Source organism: Mustela erminea, chromosome 4 (genome assembly GCF_009829155.1).
Source record: "Mustela erminea isolate mMusErm1 chromosome 4, mMusErm1.Pri, whole genome shotgun sequence".
NCBI classification, from domain to species: domain Eukaryota; kingdom Metazoa; phylum Chordata; class Mammalia; order Carnivora; family Mustelidae; genus Mustela; species Mustela erminea.
In genome coordinates this window covers 123,299,413-123,316,010 of record NC_045617.1, presented here as the reverse complement: position 1 = coordinate 123,316,010, position 16,598 = coordinate 123,299,413, and the positions used below count along the sequence as shown (strand labels likewise).

Below are 16,598 nucleotides of genomic sequence, written 5' to 3'. Positions count from 1 at the left end.
GTGAGTTCGAGCCCCATTTTGGGTACAGAGCTTACTTTAAAAATAAAATAAGTAGGGACGCCTGGGTGGCTCAGTTGGTTAAGCAGCTGCCTTCGGCTCAGGTCATGATCCCGGCGTCCTGGGATCGAGTCCCACATCGGGCTCCTTGCTCCGCAGGGAGCCTGCTTCTCCCTCTGACTCTGCCTTCCACTCTGTCTGCCTGTGCTCGCTCTCGCTCTCTCTCTCTCTGACAAAAAAAAAAAAAAAAAAAAAATAAAAATAAAAATAAAATAAGTAAAATTTAAATTTCAGGTATGTTAAAAGAAACTGCACTACACCATAAGGCACAGAGTGAATATTTATTTATCAGAGGTTAAACCTAAGCTCTAATTTTTATAAATACTGGAAAAGCAGGCCAGAAAAATGTAGCAATTTGCTCAAAGTCAAAGCTAAAGAACGCTTCTAACAAGATCGAGTGAGAAGAAAGGAAAATATTTTAGAGCGTTCCATAATCCAACCTTAAATTACCCACTCCAAGCATCCCTTTAAGTTCTTGACACTAAAATTCTTTCCACTATCTTTCAGAAGATGAGTAAGAATCCCAGTAAAAGAGGAAGAGAAATGGTTTGTTTCCAAACAGGAGGCAGGACACTGTGTGTTCCTCATAGCACTAAGTACATCAGTCCTGCTAAGGGTAGCCACTTAAGAGATGAGTATGGGATTACCCAACTCTTAAGTGGTTATTTAAGAAATCTGTGGCTCTAAATCTCCCTATCTTTTTGGTTACCCGTAAACCTTTTCAGCCCCCCCATGTTCCAAGACAAATCAGGTCAGTATATCCAAAACCTGTCTAAAACCCTAGGTTCTTTCTTCCAAATATTTTCTAACACTTTATTTACTGGTCTAGGAGGGAAAAGAGTACTGTGGTTATGTTTTCAGGAGGATGACATTTCCAAAGTGGAGAGGATGAAGGCCTCTGGCTTGGCTTCCTGCTTCAGCACTCCTGTCAGCAGGAACTCAGGTGAGAGGATGGGCAGCCCAACCCGAAACGGAATAGAGCATCGAGGGAAGTCCTGGGAGCATGTAATCACAACTCTCTGAGGCTGGGGAAAGACAGAGCAAAGACAAAGTCAGGAGGGAAAAAGAATCCTAGAAGTAGGTTCAGAATCTACTAATCAGTTTCAGCATCACTGAAATAGACCTCTGATATGAAGCATACTTGCTAGAAGTACTCTTGCCAGAAAAGCTAAACCTGGATTTATTCAATCCTTTTAAATTTAATAGTTTACAGGAAATGTAAAAGAACAACATAAATTACACAACAAAGGAGCAAACAGAAAAACCCAGACTCAGACATTCTAAAGAACAACTGACCTGGTTTCTGTAGGAAGTCAATGGAATAAAAAAAAAGGCTAGGTGGGTTGGGGAAGATCTTTTCTAGAGTAAAAGAGAATCAAAAGATATGCAACTGTGGCAATACATGGGTCTTGTCTGAATCCTGACTTGAATTTTAAAGAGACATTTTTGGCCAACTGGTGAGATCTGGCTAATGGAATGTAAGAAAATGACCAAGAAACTATTGTTAATTTTGTTATGGATCAATAATGGCGTTGTGATTATGTAAAAAAAAAAAAGAAAGAAAGAAAGAAAAGAAAAGAGAAATCAAAGTGCATAGTATCTCAGAAAGTATACTTTAAGTATATAGAGAGAAATAATACGAAGTTTGCAGTTTCTTTAAAATAATTTAGCAGGGGCGCCTGGGTGGCTCAGTGGGTTAAAGCCTCTGCCTTCTGCTCAGGTCATAATCTCAGGGTCCTGGGATCAAGCCCTGCATCGGGATCTCTGCTCAGCGGGGAGCCTGCTTCCCCTCTCTCTGCCTTGCCTCTCTGCCTACTTGTGATCTGTCAAATAAATAAATAAATAAAATCTTTTAAAAAAATAATTTAGCAAAGAACAAAATGATAAATGGAGAAAATGTAGCAAAGTCTAAACTACCTTGTTAAATCTGAGTGATTGATATATGGGAGGTTCACTGATAATAGAAGTTTTCTCTCCCTTTGCATATATTTAAAAAATTTTAAAATAAAAAATAAAAATAAATACACTCAGGGAGGCGCCTGGGTGGCTCAGTGGGTTGAGCCTCTGCCTTTGGCCCAGATCATGATCTCAGGGTCCTGGGATCAAGCCCCGCATCGGGCTCTCTGCTCAGCAGGGAGCCTGCTTCCCCCTCTCTCTGCCTGCCTCTCTGCTTACTTGTGATCTCTCTATCGTATAAATAAATAAAATCTTAATAAATAAATAAATAAATAAAAATAAATCCCTCGGAATCAGCAGACTTCTTCATTCCTATCCCTTTACATACTACAGAGCTTCCCTTCACCCTCTCACTTCTTGTGTTCCTGTCCATGTTTGGTTCTCCAACCTTTTCCCATTCTAGCCACCTCTTTACTTGCTTTACTTTTTATTTTTAAAAAATATTTTATTTATTTATTTGACAGAGATCACAAGTAGGCAGAGAGGCAGGCAGAGGTAGGGGGCAAGTAGGCCCCCTGCCAAACAGAGAGCCCAATGCAGGGCTTGATCCCAGGACCCGAGCCGAAAGTAGAGGCCCAACCCACTGAGCCACCCAGGCGCCCCCCAGCCACCTCTTTAACTGCCACCTCACCAGATCCAGAACATAGCACTCATACCTTATAGGACCGGGGCATGCTGGGTAGTACAGTGCCTCCACAGCAACTGATGATCTCTCCCATCTGAGGTGGTGGGGGCTGGACTCCTGGGGTCACGTGGATCTCATAGCCCTAAGAGGAAGAAAATGGTGGAGGTCATAAATGTATGCCCTGACAAGCAGTGAATAGCTGGGGCGCCTCTGGAGGGAAGGCTGAAGCACAGGGCAGAAGATTGCCTCTCACCTCCAGCAACCTTCGTTCCCGAGCCCGGCTTAGGGCATCTCGAAGGCTGAAGCCGAAGTTCTTCTCCTGCTCAGGATCAGTCACCACATATTCATCCGGGGGCAAGAAGCAACCAGCTTTGCGGGACTAAGGACAGTACCAGTGAGCACACAAGCTCAGCCCAGCCCATCACCCAGCTCTTCTGCCATCAGTGACCTCTGATGGTATGTCCTCTCTTAGACTCTCACCTGGTGCAGCCAGTCCAAGGAGAGGATGGGGATCCCCCGCCCCAGGGCACAGAGGAACTTGACTGTGCGTCGGACTCGATCAGTCACTAGGTGGGAAGCCTCTGCCACTGAGCTGGCCAGACTCCCCCCCAGGGCCAGCACTGCCCGCTCTCCACGGGCATCCACCACTCCTGTGAAAAGTACCTGTGGAGGGGGTTAACCTGAGCTGGTCACAGCAACCTGTACCATCTGCGCCGGTCTCCAAACCCCTAAGTTCTCCTCCCATCCTCCCTTGTCTGTCTCCCACCAAGCCCCATGCCTTTTTTCTCCTACTTTGGGGGCTGTGGACTCTTGGTTAGGTTTGGTGCGTCGAAGGCTGCGGCTTGGTAGTCCCTTGGGCTCCTCCTCTGCTTGGTCTCTCTTTCTCTTGCCTGGTCCTGGAGCCACTACATCCTGAGATTGAGAAAGATCTTGCTGGGAGTTTCTGAGTCTCTAAGCCCTTTCCTAGCTTCATAGGCCCGGCCCTCTCCCTACCTCCTCCTTCCTTGGCCTCTCCATTGGATCTTCTTCCTCTTCCTTGAGGAACACTGTCTTCTGGGTGACTTCCCCTCTTTGGAGCCGTTTTTGAAGTGGGGGTGAATCTACAGTAGCCAAAGGCCTCTTGCATCTCTGAGAGGCCTTAGGCAGGGGCTCTGGGGTGAACTCTGATCTGCCTGCTCCCTCTACCTTTTGGATCTGGGTAGCATGAGTGGGGGCCTCAGGAAGCTGGGCTAAGGCAGGCTTGGGTGTGGTCCTGAGGGATTCAACTACTCTCACTGCCCCTTGTCTCTGGTTCCCTGAGGACCGAGATTTAGGTTCAGGGAGTGCAGAATACGGCTCACAGACAATGGGAGCTGTGAGGGACCCATATTTCCTAGTGGCCCTCAGCTTCCTGCTGCAATTGGCTTGAGAGATGGGCTCAGGGGGAAGAGGCTGGTCTGTGGGGACAGGAGACTGGAATTCAGGGGTGGTAAGAACTGGCCCAGCACTTATTCCAGAAGACCTGAGTGTCTTACCCTGAAAACCCTGAGCCTTAGGGGTGACCAGCTGATCTGTGGGGGTGAGAGATTCAAGGTCAGGGGCTCTGAGCTCAGTTGGTTGGGGGATCTTGACAAAGGACCTATATGTCCTGCCCCGAGTGGCCCGAGATGTGGGCTCAGGAGTGACAGGCTGATCTGTGGAGAAGGAAGGCTGGAGTTCAGGGGCTGTGGGGGCAACTGGCTCAGAGGTCTTGATAGAGGACCTTTGTGTCCTGCCCCGAGTGGCCAGAGATATAAGTTTGGGGATGACAGGCTGGTCTGTGGGGGTGGAAGCCTGGAGCTCAGGGACTGTGTAGACAATTGATTTAGGGGTCTTGCTAGAAGATCTAGGTGTCCTGCCCCGAGATGTACGTTTGGGGGTGACAGGCTGGCCTCCAGGGGTGGTAAGCTGGTGCTCAGGGGTTGTCGGGACAATTGGCTCAGGGGTCTTGATAGAAGTCCTGGGTGTCCTGCCCTGAGATGTGGGTTTGGGGATGACAGGCTGGTCTGTGGGGATGGAAGGCTGGACTTCAGGAGCTATTGGGATAACTGGCTCAGGGGTCTTGCCAGAAGACCTATGTGTCCTGCTGTGAGGGGCCCCAGATGTGGGCTCAGTGATGACAGGCTGGTCTTTGGAGGTGGAAGGCTGGACTTCAGGGGCTGTAGGGACAGTTGGTTCAGGAGTCTTGACAGAGGATCTACGTGTCCTGCCCCAAGTGACCCTAGATGTGGGCTCAGGGGTGACAGGCTGGTCTGTGGCGATGGAAGGCTGGACTTTAGGAGCTGTTGGGACATGTGGCTCAGGGGTCTTACCAGAAGACCTATATGTCCTGCTTTGAGTGGCCCCAGATATGGTCTCAGTGATGATAGACTGGTCTTTGGAGGTGGAAGGCTGGAGTTCAGGGACTGTGGGGACAGTTGGTTCAGGAGTCTTGATAGAGGACCTACGTGTACGGCCCCAAGTGACCCTAGATGTGCACTCAGGGGTGACAGGCTGGTCTTTGGAAGTAGAAGGCTGGAGCTCAGGGGCTGTGGGGATAACTGTTTTGGGAGTCTTGTCAGAAGACCTATGTGCCCTTCCCTGAGTGGCTGTGGAGACAACTGGTTCAGGGGTCTTGACAGATTTATGGGTCCTGCTCTGAGATATGAGCTCAGTAGCGGCAGGCTGCTCCTTGGAGGTGGAAGGCTTGACTGCAGGGACTATAGGAACAACAAGTTCAGGGGTCTTGACAGAAAACCTATTTGTTCTACCCCGAGTGACCTGCAATGTTGACTCAGAGATGACAGGCTGGTCTTTGGAGGTGGAAGTCTGGAGCTCAGGGGCTGTGGGGACAACTAGTTCAGGGGTCATGACAGAGGACCTACGTGTCCTGCCCCGAGTGACCCGAGATGTGAGCTCAGGACTGAGGGGCTGGTCTGTGGGGATGGTAGAGTGTGGTTCAAGGGCTAAAGAAGAAACTGCAGAGGGTGTCTTCCTGGAGGACCCTCGGAGCCTGACTTTGGATTTTGAGTGAAGAGGCTCCATGTCTGAGGACAAGGTAGTCTCTGGAACTTCCTGATTCCCATTTTGTCTGGTTCTGGGAATGGGCTCTAAAGAAGATGGAGAGGGAGAATGGAAGGGCTGGGGCACAGGATGTTTTTGACTCTGAGAGAGGAGGGAGTTGTGGTGGAGGGCTGAGGCTTCAGGCACTGCAGGAGGTAGACAAGCATCTGCAGATTCCTGATCACCCTGAAGAGAAACAGAAGCAAGTGAGGGAAGAATAGGCAGAGAGAAGAGAGACAGTACTTGGATATGTTCTTAATACTTGTTTATGGTTAGAGTGTGTTCCTGGCATTTCACTTATCTATGACCTCCCTTCCACGAGACTGGGAACTTCCTAGGGAGGGAGCAGTCCTCATTCTCACACACCTTTCCTCATGCCAGCAGTGTTCTCCACAGATAGATGATGATAATAAAAGGATGGTTGGAAAAAGGGAAAAGACATAAAAAAATGGACGTTCTGAGTCAGACAGAGGGAGATAGAACTTGGGAAACAGATATGGAAAATGACAGGTTGAAAGGAAAGGCACAGAAGCCAAGTAAGGAGTGGTGACAACCGAAGAAAATTGGGAAGATGGAGGAGTAGACTAAAGCAAGGTCAGGTGAAGGGGCAGTGAAGCGGTAGAAAAAGCAGCTCTCACCGCAGAGGCCTTCTCAGCAGGTGGCATCTTGCAAGTCCAGTGGCCTAGAGAGAAAGTAAAAGCAAGTGGAGCTGAGGTCTAAGAGTCAAGACACTTAGGGGTTGATTAGCACAGGGGCTGTGTACCATCTTGGGTTTCCCTCTGCCTTCACTTACCTCTCTGCTGCCTCCTGGGGCTCATCGGGGCTCCATCTGACTGGTTCCCAGAAGCTCCTGGGGTTGAAGTGAGTCCCTGATGGTCTCCCGTCCCTGCTCTAGGCTCTGGTGTTAGATGGGAGGCCTGCCCTTCCTGGTCCTGGCTCCCTTTCTCTGTTTCCCCTCTCTGTGGGCCGCTCTCCAGTTTTTCTTCTGGTACCTCAATGCCTAATCCACTTGGCTCATCTTCTCTCTCTAGTACTAGTTTCTCTGCTTCTCTCTCAAATACTTCTCTTGCAAGAGTCTGCTTTCCTATCTCTTCCTCTTGTACTTCCCTGGGTATCTCAATTTCTATGTTTAAAGTCTCCGTATTCCTTTCAATACTTGCACTTTTTACCTTTTGGTCAGACTCTGGTCCCTGATTATCTCTAGCTAACATCTGTTTTCCTCTGGTTAATTCTTCTTTTCCTATAACATCTTCTCTCTCTTCTGCTGGCAGGTTCTTGGTTTCCCTGTTCAACAGTCCTCTCTCAGGGGTCACCCCCTCTGCTGCTTCCCTTGGTGTACCCATGTCGTTCTCCACAGTCTGCATCCCTCTGCCTTGAGTCCCCAGTGCCTCTTCATGAACTGGGATCTCTGGATGTTGGGCTTGTGGTGGTGTCCTGGGTGTAGAGGGGCAAGATCCATGGGCATCAAGATGGGCAGCAATGGGATGGGGCTCAGAGGCCTCAGACTCTCTCAGACAGAATGGCTGTGTTGCCAAGACTTCCCATGGCTCATCCAGGGCACCTGGAGGTAAAGAGTCAAAGAGAGAGAGAAATGCAGATTGAAAATTTAATAGGTTGAAAAAAGAGTAAGAGAAATTAATTTATAACAGGGGTGCCTGAGTGACTCAGTCAGTTAAGCATCTGCCTCCAGCTCAGGTCATGATCTCAGGGTCCTGAAACTGAGCCCCACATCAGGCTCCCTGCTCAGCGAGGAGTTTGCTTCTCCCTCTTCCTCTGCCCCTCTCCCCCATTCATGTGGGTGTGCGTGCGTGCACGCTCTCTCTCTCTCAAATAAATAAATAAAATCTTTCAAAGAAAAAATTCATGAATAATAAACCTAAGTGGATTATTAAAGGAAGGCTTGGAATAAAGAGGACAATTACTACATTTAATATTTGTCTAAGTTAAGACCCCACATGCGCATAGAAGTTCTCACAGCAGCCTCTTTAAAAATGATGGGAGAGGGGCACCTGGGTGGCTCAGTGGGTTAAGCCTCTGCCTTCAGCTCAGGTCATGATCCCAGCGTCCTGGGATCGAGCCCCATATCGGGCTCTCTGCTCCGTGGGGAGCCTGCTTCCTCCTCTCTCTCTGCCTGCCTCTCTGCCTACTTGTGATCTCTCTGTCAAATAAATAAATAAAATCTTAAAAAAAAAAAAAGATGATGGGAGATGGAGAAACATTAGCAGAAGAGTCAAAGATTATGAAAGAAACATGAGGGAAAAGCAATGATGCCAAGTTAGGGGCATGAAGGCTAGAATTTCTTATACCTGGGGCCTGGAAACTGCAACAGGAAGGGCCAGGGTCTTGGGGTAGAGTAACCAGGAAGGCCTGGGTAGCTTCATCCTCCATGCTCTGGACTGCTGGACAAGAAAAGCTGGCTCAAGCATAGCTCCTCCAGAGAACTCTGGGCTCCCACTCCTGGCCTCCTGGCCTCCCCAAACCAGTATTCACAACCTTCAAGGACCACCAGTCTAGGCTCCCAGCTCCCACTTGTGCCAACATCCATATGACATGGATGTCCTTACCTTCTGGGCTCTGATTCTCTCTCTCCACAAAGCACTGGGTAGCCTGTAGGTCCAAGTCTTCAGAATCTGAGAGGGGAAAATATAAGATAGATAATAAAAAGTCCTATCTGGGGATACCTGGGTGACTCAGTCAGTTAACTGTCTGCCTTCAGCTCAGGTCATGATCCCAGGGTGCTGGGATCAAGCCCCCTGTTGGGCTCCTTGCTCAGTGGGGAGCCTGCTTCTCCCTCTGCCTGCTGCTCTCTCTCTGACAAATAAATAAAACCTTAAAAAAGGGGCACCTGGGTGGCTCAGTGGGTTAAAGCCTCTGCCTTTGGCTCAGGTCATGATCCTGCGGTTCTGGGCAGGGAGCCTGCTTCCCTCTCTCTCACTAACTGCCTCTCTGCCTACTTGTGGTCTGTCAAATGAATAAAATCTTAAAAAAAAAAAACCTTAAAAAGAAAAGTCTTATCTGACACTTCCTTATTCTTTCTCTACCATTTTCTCCCTAGCCCCAAGCCCTCTGTAATGGACCAAATGTTTATATCCCCACCCAAATTCATATGTTGAAACCTAATTTCCAATGTGATTTTATTAGGAGGTAAGTTCTTTGGGAGATGATTAGGTCATGAGGGTAGAACCCACATGAATGGGACTAGTACCCTTGTAAAAGAGACCCCAGAATTCCCTTTGTGCCCCTTCTGCCATGTGACAACACAGTGAGAAGATAGCTGCCTATGAAGAGGAAGCAGTCTTCAGCAGAACATGACTATACTGGCACTCCGATCTTGGACTTCCCAGCCTTCACAACTATGAGAAAAAATTTCTGTTGTTTATAAACCAGCCAGCCTATGGCATTCTGTTATAGCAGCTCAAATAGACTAGGAAGCCCTATAAGCATTCTTTTATTTATTTATTATTGTTATTTTTGCATTCTTTCTTTAAGGAGTCAAGGGAGGAAGTCCAGCACTTACCACCATGGTTGTCCCCAGAGTCCTTGGTCCTGTCCACATGTAATTCTCTCTCCCTTTCTGTAGGGGTTTGGGCTCCCTCTCTCTGTGGCTGGATGGGTTCCCCTGAAGTGCCTGTGTCCACCACAAGATCTGTAAGGTTCTCCCTCGAGACAGGGAGAAGATCCTGCTCCACCTGTGACACAAGGGATTCACCCTGGGCCCTTGCCTCAAGAGCTCTCTCCTGCTCAAGAACAGCTGCAGCCCATTCCATCCCAGCATCCCCTTCTGCTGGAAGCTGGCACTTTCCTGTATCTGCCACCACTGAGGCTGCTAAGGATGTGCCCTCTTCTGCACCTGTCTCACAGTCCCCAGGGGGAGGAGGCTGGGTTTCCTCTAGATGCATTACAGGCAGCTTTGCTTGGCCCCCTTCTACTTCCACATTTGTTTGATTTGTCCATACCATAGGCACTTGATGCTTCTCCACAAGTGTAACGGCTGGTCCTGATAGGGCTTTCTCCTCCACTTGTGTGTTGATGTCCACTGTGGCAGAGGCTTGGCTTCTCTGCAGATGGGCCCCAAGTGAGCTCTTATCTTCGTCCACCCCTAGATCACAGTCTCGGAGAGGAGACTGCCTTTTTTCTGAATATGCCTTGTCTATATGACACTTGGGAACAGTTCCTTTCTTTTCGATTGGGAGCCCCTCCTCCTCCGAGTCTGTGTCACTGTCTCTCCCAGCAGAGGTTTGGTTTTGCTCCAGAAGAGCCACAGGTTGGGCCCTGCTCTCTTCCACATCAGTACCTCTGTTCCATGTATCAGCTTGGCTCTCTTTCAGATGTGCCAAAGTGAGTGCTGCTAAGACTTCTTCCTCATCATCTGTATTGCTGTCAATCACCACGGAGGCTTGGTTTCTCTCTGGAGGGACTGCCAGTTGGAACTCACTTTCTTCCACATCTGTATCACTATGGGCTGGGCTCTCCTGCAGATGTACCAAAGCAGGTGCCTGAGGAATCTTTTTACTAATTTCGTGGAGGATTTGCCTCTTCTTCGTAAGAACTACAGCTGGGGTTGCGGGGATCCCTTCTTCTTCCACATCAGTATCACTGTCTGTGAAGCCAGAAGGCTGGGCCCTTTCCCAGTGGACCTCAGCAGGCCTGCTCTCATCCATATCTGTGTCACTGTCCTCCTCAGCAGTTTGGTTTCTTGCCAGAGTGGCCCCAAGTGGGACCACCCCATTCCTTGCATCCCTCTCAACTTCTGTGCCATTGTTCCTCTCCTTCACTGAACACTGATCCTTTTCAAGCTGGATTTCAGTTGCCACAGCTGTAGGCTGTTCTGTCTCTGCAGTGGAGCCTCTTCTGGCAGCTAAGAAGGCCTCTCCTGCTGCTGGATGCTGACTTTCTTCCTCATCTGTGTCACTGTCCAGGCTGAAGGCAAATGGTGGCCCAGGGCCATCTGGGGCAGGAGAAGGTCCTTCTTCATCACTGCAAAGGGAAGAGAAGGGAAAGAGTCTATAGCACCCGTTTCCCAAGAAGGAATACTCCGCTCAGCTATGAGCCCCATAAGGGCAGACACAAGGCAGTAGCTGTTTTTTGTTTTTTGTGGGTGGTTTTTTTCCTTTCTCCAGCAATTAGTTCTCTAATTGGCACAATCAGAGGTGCTCAATCAAAGTTCATCTGAGTGAAAGAGTATGTGCGATTCCCCACTTTCATGATAAGCATCTCTTGCAGATGGATCCTACAGTCCCTGGTTCCTCCTCCTTTTGAAGACTCAAGTATCTGGTCCTTTGGCACTCACCTCTCTGGAACTACTGCTGCCAAAGGGGAGGTCCTTTGTCCTTTCATCACACACCTTTCAGAAGGAGAATCTGTCAAGAGTAGAAAGGAGTAAGTTGACTGTTTTATACTCACCATCTCCATCTTCTCACCCACCCTCCCAATACACAGACATACCTACTTCCTCCTCTGAGTCCTCAGCCAACAAGAGCCTCTGGGGTTGAGTTCCTCCCTGTACCCTGGGTGTCTCTTCTACAGTTAGAGGGCCCCGGGAAACAAAGGGCAGGGGGACATTCAGGCGATGGTACTGGCAGGGCAAGTCAGCAAAGAGAATCAACTCCTGGTCCCTCAGCCGGTGACTCACCCCTGGGCTTAGGACCTTAGGAGGCCTTAGGACTTGAGTACCATTGAGGCTGCCACAATCTTGGAGGACAGGCGCTTTGTCCCAGGCCAAAATTTCAATCACTGCATGTTGTTTGGAGATGGATGAAAAGGGTAGGGTCACAGAGCAATCAGGCATTCGGCCCACCATATTCTTCCCGAGATACAGGGGGAAATCTAAGAATTAAAGAGGCAGGTAAGTTAAAGCTTGAGTCTTGGCCTTCTATCAGGAAAATATTCCGTTAAGTACTCCACTACTAACTCAAGATCCCCACACACATAAGAAAAACAAAAGACAGTCAACCCTGTCAGGACTCCCTCACTTTTTTTTTTTTTCTTAAGATTTTATTTATTCATTTGACAGAGACACAGAGAGATCACAAGTACGCAGAGAGGCAGACAGAGAGAGAGGGGGAAGCAGGATCCCCACCGAGCAGAGAGCCTGATACTGGGCTCCATCCTAGGACCCTGAGATCATGACCTGAGCTGAAGGCAGAGGCTTAACTCACTGAGCTACGCAGGGGCTCCAGGACCCCCTTACTCTTGAGAGCTTTTCCTTATATCTTCACTTAATAAACTTGTCACTTTACTTACACAGACATACACATACATACACAAGACCGGAGAAGACCTAAGTATTGAAGAATAGAAGCAATGTGTTATTCATTGTCAATACCCTATCTATCCATATTGGGTTTTTTCTGTTGTGGTAAAATATATGAAAAATTTACTATTTAACCATTTTTAAGTGTACAGTTCAGTGGCATTAAGTACATTCACACTGTTGTGCAACTATCACCACCATCCATTTCCAGACCATGCTGGATTTTCATATGAATCTCTTCATCTTCTCCTACCAAAGTAAAACTGAGCCCACTGAGCCCAGGGTACTTGCCTGAAACAATCAACTCAATCAGGCCCCTCCTCTGAATTCCCAGTGAAACATTTTTTCAGATCTCCTTGAAACATGTATAAGCTTCTTATCCCCACAAAAATAAGAAGCCTATACCAGTACTTTAGTATCCAATAACCTCTGACCTTTTTCTGGTCCATGGGCACTACTGAAGATATGCAATCGCCCTACGGGCTCCAAGCTACACCCTAAGGATTCACTGCATCTCTCTGTCTCCTCCTCTTCTTCAACATCCCAGTTAACAGCCTGGGTGTCCTCCATGACCTGGGAAGGAAACGCATTATCATCATCTCTATCACAGGTCCACACACACAGCCTTAAAGAGGAGGCTGATAACTGGGGTAAATCTGGAGAGTTGTGATGGTTGACATTTCTCCTTCTGACAAGCATCCTGTTATTACCTTTCTGAAACATTCCAAAAATATTTGTGACTATAATAAATATAAATATTATGGGAGAGGGAATAAATATTAGAAGGTCCCAAGTACACAAACTATACAAATGCATGTGCTTACGTATAGAGATGAACATTTTGAGAAACAATGGCCTTATGGTATACAATACACTGCCAGTTTTCATTCTTTTTTTCCCCCATCCACTATTGTTTAAATGCTGATCTGCAACCCGCTAAATTGATTTCACTATCCACTATCCACTGGGTTGGAACCCACAGTTTGAAAAAAACATTTTAAAGGGAGCTAAACTTTGCCAAGCATCAGCTGTGTGTTGGGCACTGTGTTATGTGTCAGGCATAATAGACATACGAGGCATGCATTTGGGAAACCAAAGCTAAAAATATTAAATGACTTGCTCAGGATAACACAGCAGGTAGGTGGAAAGGACAGGAATAAATGTGCTTCTGCAAAACACAGGATTTTTATATTTTACCAGAACATCACAGTGTGATCAAACTAAGCTGCAAAGAATCCTAACAGCTGACATACATAGAGGTTTGCTATGTGTGAAGCACTGCTCTATTTACTTTACAATGACAGACTCTCTTAATCCTCACAAAAACCTTGTAAACTACTATTATTATATTCCATTTATCAGGCTAAGCAACTGAAACATAGGTGGGTTAAGGAACTTGCCCAAGATCACCAAGATACTGTCTCTGTTTAATATTTGGTGGCTTTCCATGCCCATGGGATAAAACAAAATCTCAACTCCTTAGCAATACCCTCCATGATCTGAACCTCAGGTCCTGCTCCCCTATACCAAAGCCTATGTTTCAGCCGCATGGACCTTCTTCCCAATTTCTGAACACCCTGTTCCTGTTGTTCCCCATACCTGCATGCCTTAGCCAGTTCCTTGGCCCTTCATTCCTAGTTTTCTGGTCCAATTCTTACCCATAGTTTATGATTCAGTTCAAAGGTCACTTTCCTGCAATTTTGCTTGCCTTCTAGTGTTCTTCGTGTACCCACATGGTCCCCATTGGTCATTGAACTTGTACTTCCCCTAATCCTTCTCATTATATTGTAACCATTAATTCTATTTCTGCCTTCACAAACCCTCTGGAGAACCGGACCAGCAGAACTAACCCCATCATATTCATTCGACAGTACCTACTGTGCACCTGGTACTGCTCAAAAAGACAGTACCTATTGTGCACCTGGTACTGTTCAAAGAGCTCAGGATACATTCTTCACAAACCAAACGTCAAATTAACCCTGCCCTCCTGATGAAAGGACAAATGAAAGGTGATGAAAAGTCAACACAATATGGGTGGAAATCACTCCGAAAGATGTCACCGCAGAGGTTAACTGCTGACAGGGAAATTAGGCCGCGTCCATGGGGATAGTGCTAACTCTGGCCTAAAGAATGGAGAACTCAGCGGGAGCCCAGGGCCCTTGGAGCCAATCCAGTGGGCCACCATCTTTGATCTCCACCCCAGGGGGCTCCCTCCAGGTTCCAGGTCCCACGACTCCCCGTCTTCATACCTAAACTCGGGGAGAGACGTCAAGGAAGGATGAGTATTACAATCCGGAGAAACAAACTTCCAAGTATCCTCCGCCCAGTCGCACCCAAGGCACGCCCATCCCGCCCTCCGAGAGAACCAAGATGGCTTCCGAGGAGCGGTGGACGAGGCCCCCCAGAACTCACCTACTTTGAGTCCCCGCGCGCGCGCCACCAGTAACGGCCGCGACCCGGTGGCGGGGGAGCGCGGGCCGAGAGGGCGCCGATATGCTGATTGGCTCCTGCTGCTGCCTGTCACAGCCCCGCTGCTTGACGATTGACGAAGCTCCCAACCCAGAGGCCCTGCCAGAGCCTCGCCCCCGCCCCCTTAACAGCTCAAAGGGGCGGCTTTTCCTGGGCGCTTGAAATTGATTGAGGGAGGCGGTAATCGGAGGCTGCCTTGCGCGCACGGAATGGCGCACCTCGATTGGGCAGCTCCAAGGTACAGCCCACCGCTGCTTCACCCTCCGTGGCAAACTTCCCGCGCAGATTTCCAAACCGCGACCACAGAGTCTGGGCGCCGCTGGCGGCTAGAGGGGCTTACTAGTGCAGTCGCCGGACGCGTCTACTACGGCGGTAGAACCTTCCTCGGTCCTCCCAGACATGGAGTCCGCTGACTCATGAGAAACGAAAACGAGGCGCGGGTTGCAGTCGTGGCCGGAGGCTGCAGTTTGGAGAACTGCCCGTAGGCGTGGCGTTTGATGCCTCTCCATCGCAGTGGAACTTCAGTTCCTTTTGATTTGGCTTTTTTCTTTCTTTCTTTTTTTTTTTTTTTTAGTGGAAGTTCTGTCCTTTCCTCCCGGAGACTACATCCCTGATGGACATTTGGAGGTCATTTTCCTAAGGATCTGTAGGCGAAGAGGGAGAATTGTTTTGTTAACTATTTTAAAGGTTGAGGTCTTTCAAAAGGTGGAGGAAGGTTGATAAAAATCATATTTCATTATACTAAGACGAGAAGAGAATAGTAACAATTGGATTATGTATGTACTTTAGGAAGTCCTTTTGCATTCATTATCTCACTTTCTTCCGACCACAACAATCAAATAGGGAGAAGTAGATTTTACAGAGGGAATTGAAGTCTGCGAAGTTACAGGACCTGCCAAGGTTCCTACAGCCAATGTAAGGGAAAAACAACTGAAACAAGTCCTGTAGTTCTAAATTCTGAACTCCCCCCGCCCCAATAAAGTAATTGCTTTCATTGTGATCATGCCCTGAAACGTAAAATACTCTTTGTTTAAGTGGATAGCGAAGGTCTTACACAAGTTGAGGTTTATTTTTTGTTTAGGTAAGGAGAAATGTGTTGAATGCATTCTGAATTAACAATAACCTTGGGGTGCCTGGGTGGCTCAGTGGGTTAAAGCCTCTGCCTTCAGCTCAGGTCCTGATCCCAGGGTCCTGGGATGGAGACCCGCATCGGTCTCTCTGCTAGGCAGGGAGCCTGCTTCCTCCTCTCTCTCTGCCTGCCTCTCTGCCTACTTGTGATCTCTCTCTCTCTCTCTGTCAAATAAATAAATAAAATCTTAAAAACAACAACAACAATAACCTTGATACACGTCCTATTAGAGTGCTTACCACACTCCACTGCTTATACATTTTCCAACAAATTGCAAAATCCTGAAGACGGTGAACCAATTTTTACTCATTTTGTATCCTTAGCTTCTGGATTGGTGGACACTAAGTATCTATCAAAGGAATTAAGCCCAAGAAGCACGTCACTCTGACTTGAGCCCATCCTATTTTTTCCCATCCGCCCCCCTTTTGTTTCAATCTTGAGGCTTTTGAAAGATTGCAAGGGCCAGCCATGTAGTCAAAGAATTCAGCAAACTGAAAAACACTTTCACCAAAATGTCTAGAGGCAGGCTGGAAGGCATTGAAATTTAGGCTTCTCATCCCTTAGTTCTCTGATAAAAGCAGTGTCTTCAATGCTGCTCGAAAGTCCAGAATCCCTTACGGACAGAAACTAATGACTTCACAGAGTCCAGATACCAGTTTTTCTAAACCATTCAACTTACTCTGTGAACACACCCTCATACAATTACAACTCTAATTTGAAAAACCATTGCTACAATTCTGTTTCTAAACGTTATCACTAGAAAACTTCCAAGAAAACAGCAGGAGGGCAATACTCCCTTTCTTCCTGTCTGGGGGAGCAGCATCTTACTAGAGTTCAAGTCCTGGGTCACCAAAGGACCAGCTATTAGGTAGCAGAGCAAGGTGCCGCATTTCTCCCCAGTTTTCGCTGAGCTAAGCAGCCCGTTTCCCAAGAGCTACCGCAGTAAGGAGCTTTCAGGGCGTGCCCACTCCACCCTCCAACGCCTGGCACCCTAGGTATCCCAATTCCTGTATCCCCGAAAACTACGCCCTTTTAGTACAAAAAACTCA

General features: G+C 47.9%; 1 protein-coding gene across 7 annotated transcripts; it reads right to left on the bottom strand.

Annotated features, from left to right (window-relative positions):
* Nucleotides 1–265: 265 nt before the first annotated feature.
* Nucleotides 266–14,855, bottom strand: MDC1 (mediator of DNA damage checkpoint 1). Of its 7 annotated transcripts, XM_032338041.1 has the most exons (16): nt 14,364–14,850; nt 12,386–12,524; nt 11,144–11,524; nt 10,989–11,058; nt 9,655–10,675; nt 9,216–9,387; nt 8,263–8,328; nt 8,005–8,097; nt 6,492–7,259; nt 6,337–6,380; nt 3,632–5,884; nt 3,431–3,550; nt 3,119–3,301; nt 2,892–3,017; nt 2,670–2,780; nt 266–1,082 (listed from the first exon to the last, which is right to left on the bottom strand). In XM_032338041.1, exons 2-16 carry the CDS (start codon nt 12,519–12,521, stop codon nt 915–917), a joined length of 5,712 nt encoding a protein of 1,903 aa, XP_032193932.1. In that variant the 5' UTR covers nt 12,522–12,524; nt 14,364–14,850; the 3' UTR covers nt 266–914. The 7 variants fall into 7 exon arrangements, 6 of the variants coding, with proteins under 6 accessions (XP_032193932.1, XP_032193928.1, XP_032193931.1 ...); XM_032338037.1 differs by having other exon boundaries at nt 9,216–10,675; XM_032338040.1 differs by having other exon boundaries at nt 8,005–8,094; nt 9,216–10,675.
* Between the last annotated feature and the right edge of the window lie 1,743 nt (nt 14,856–16,598).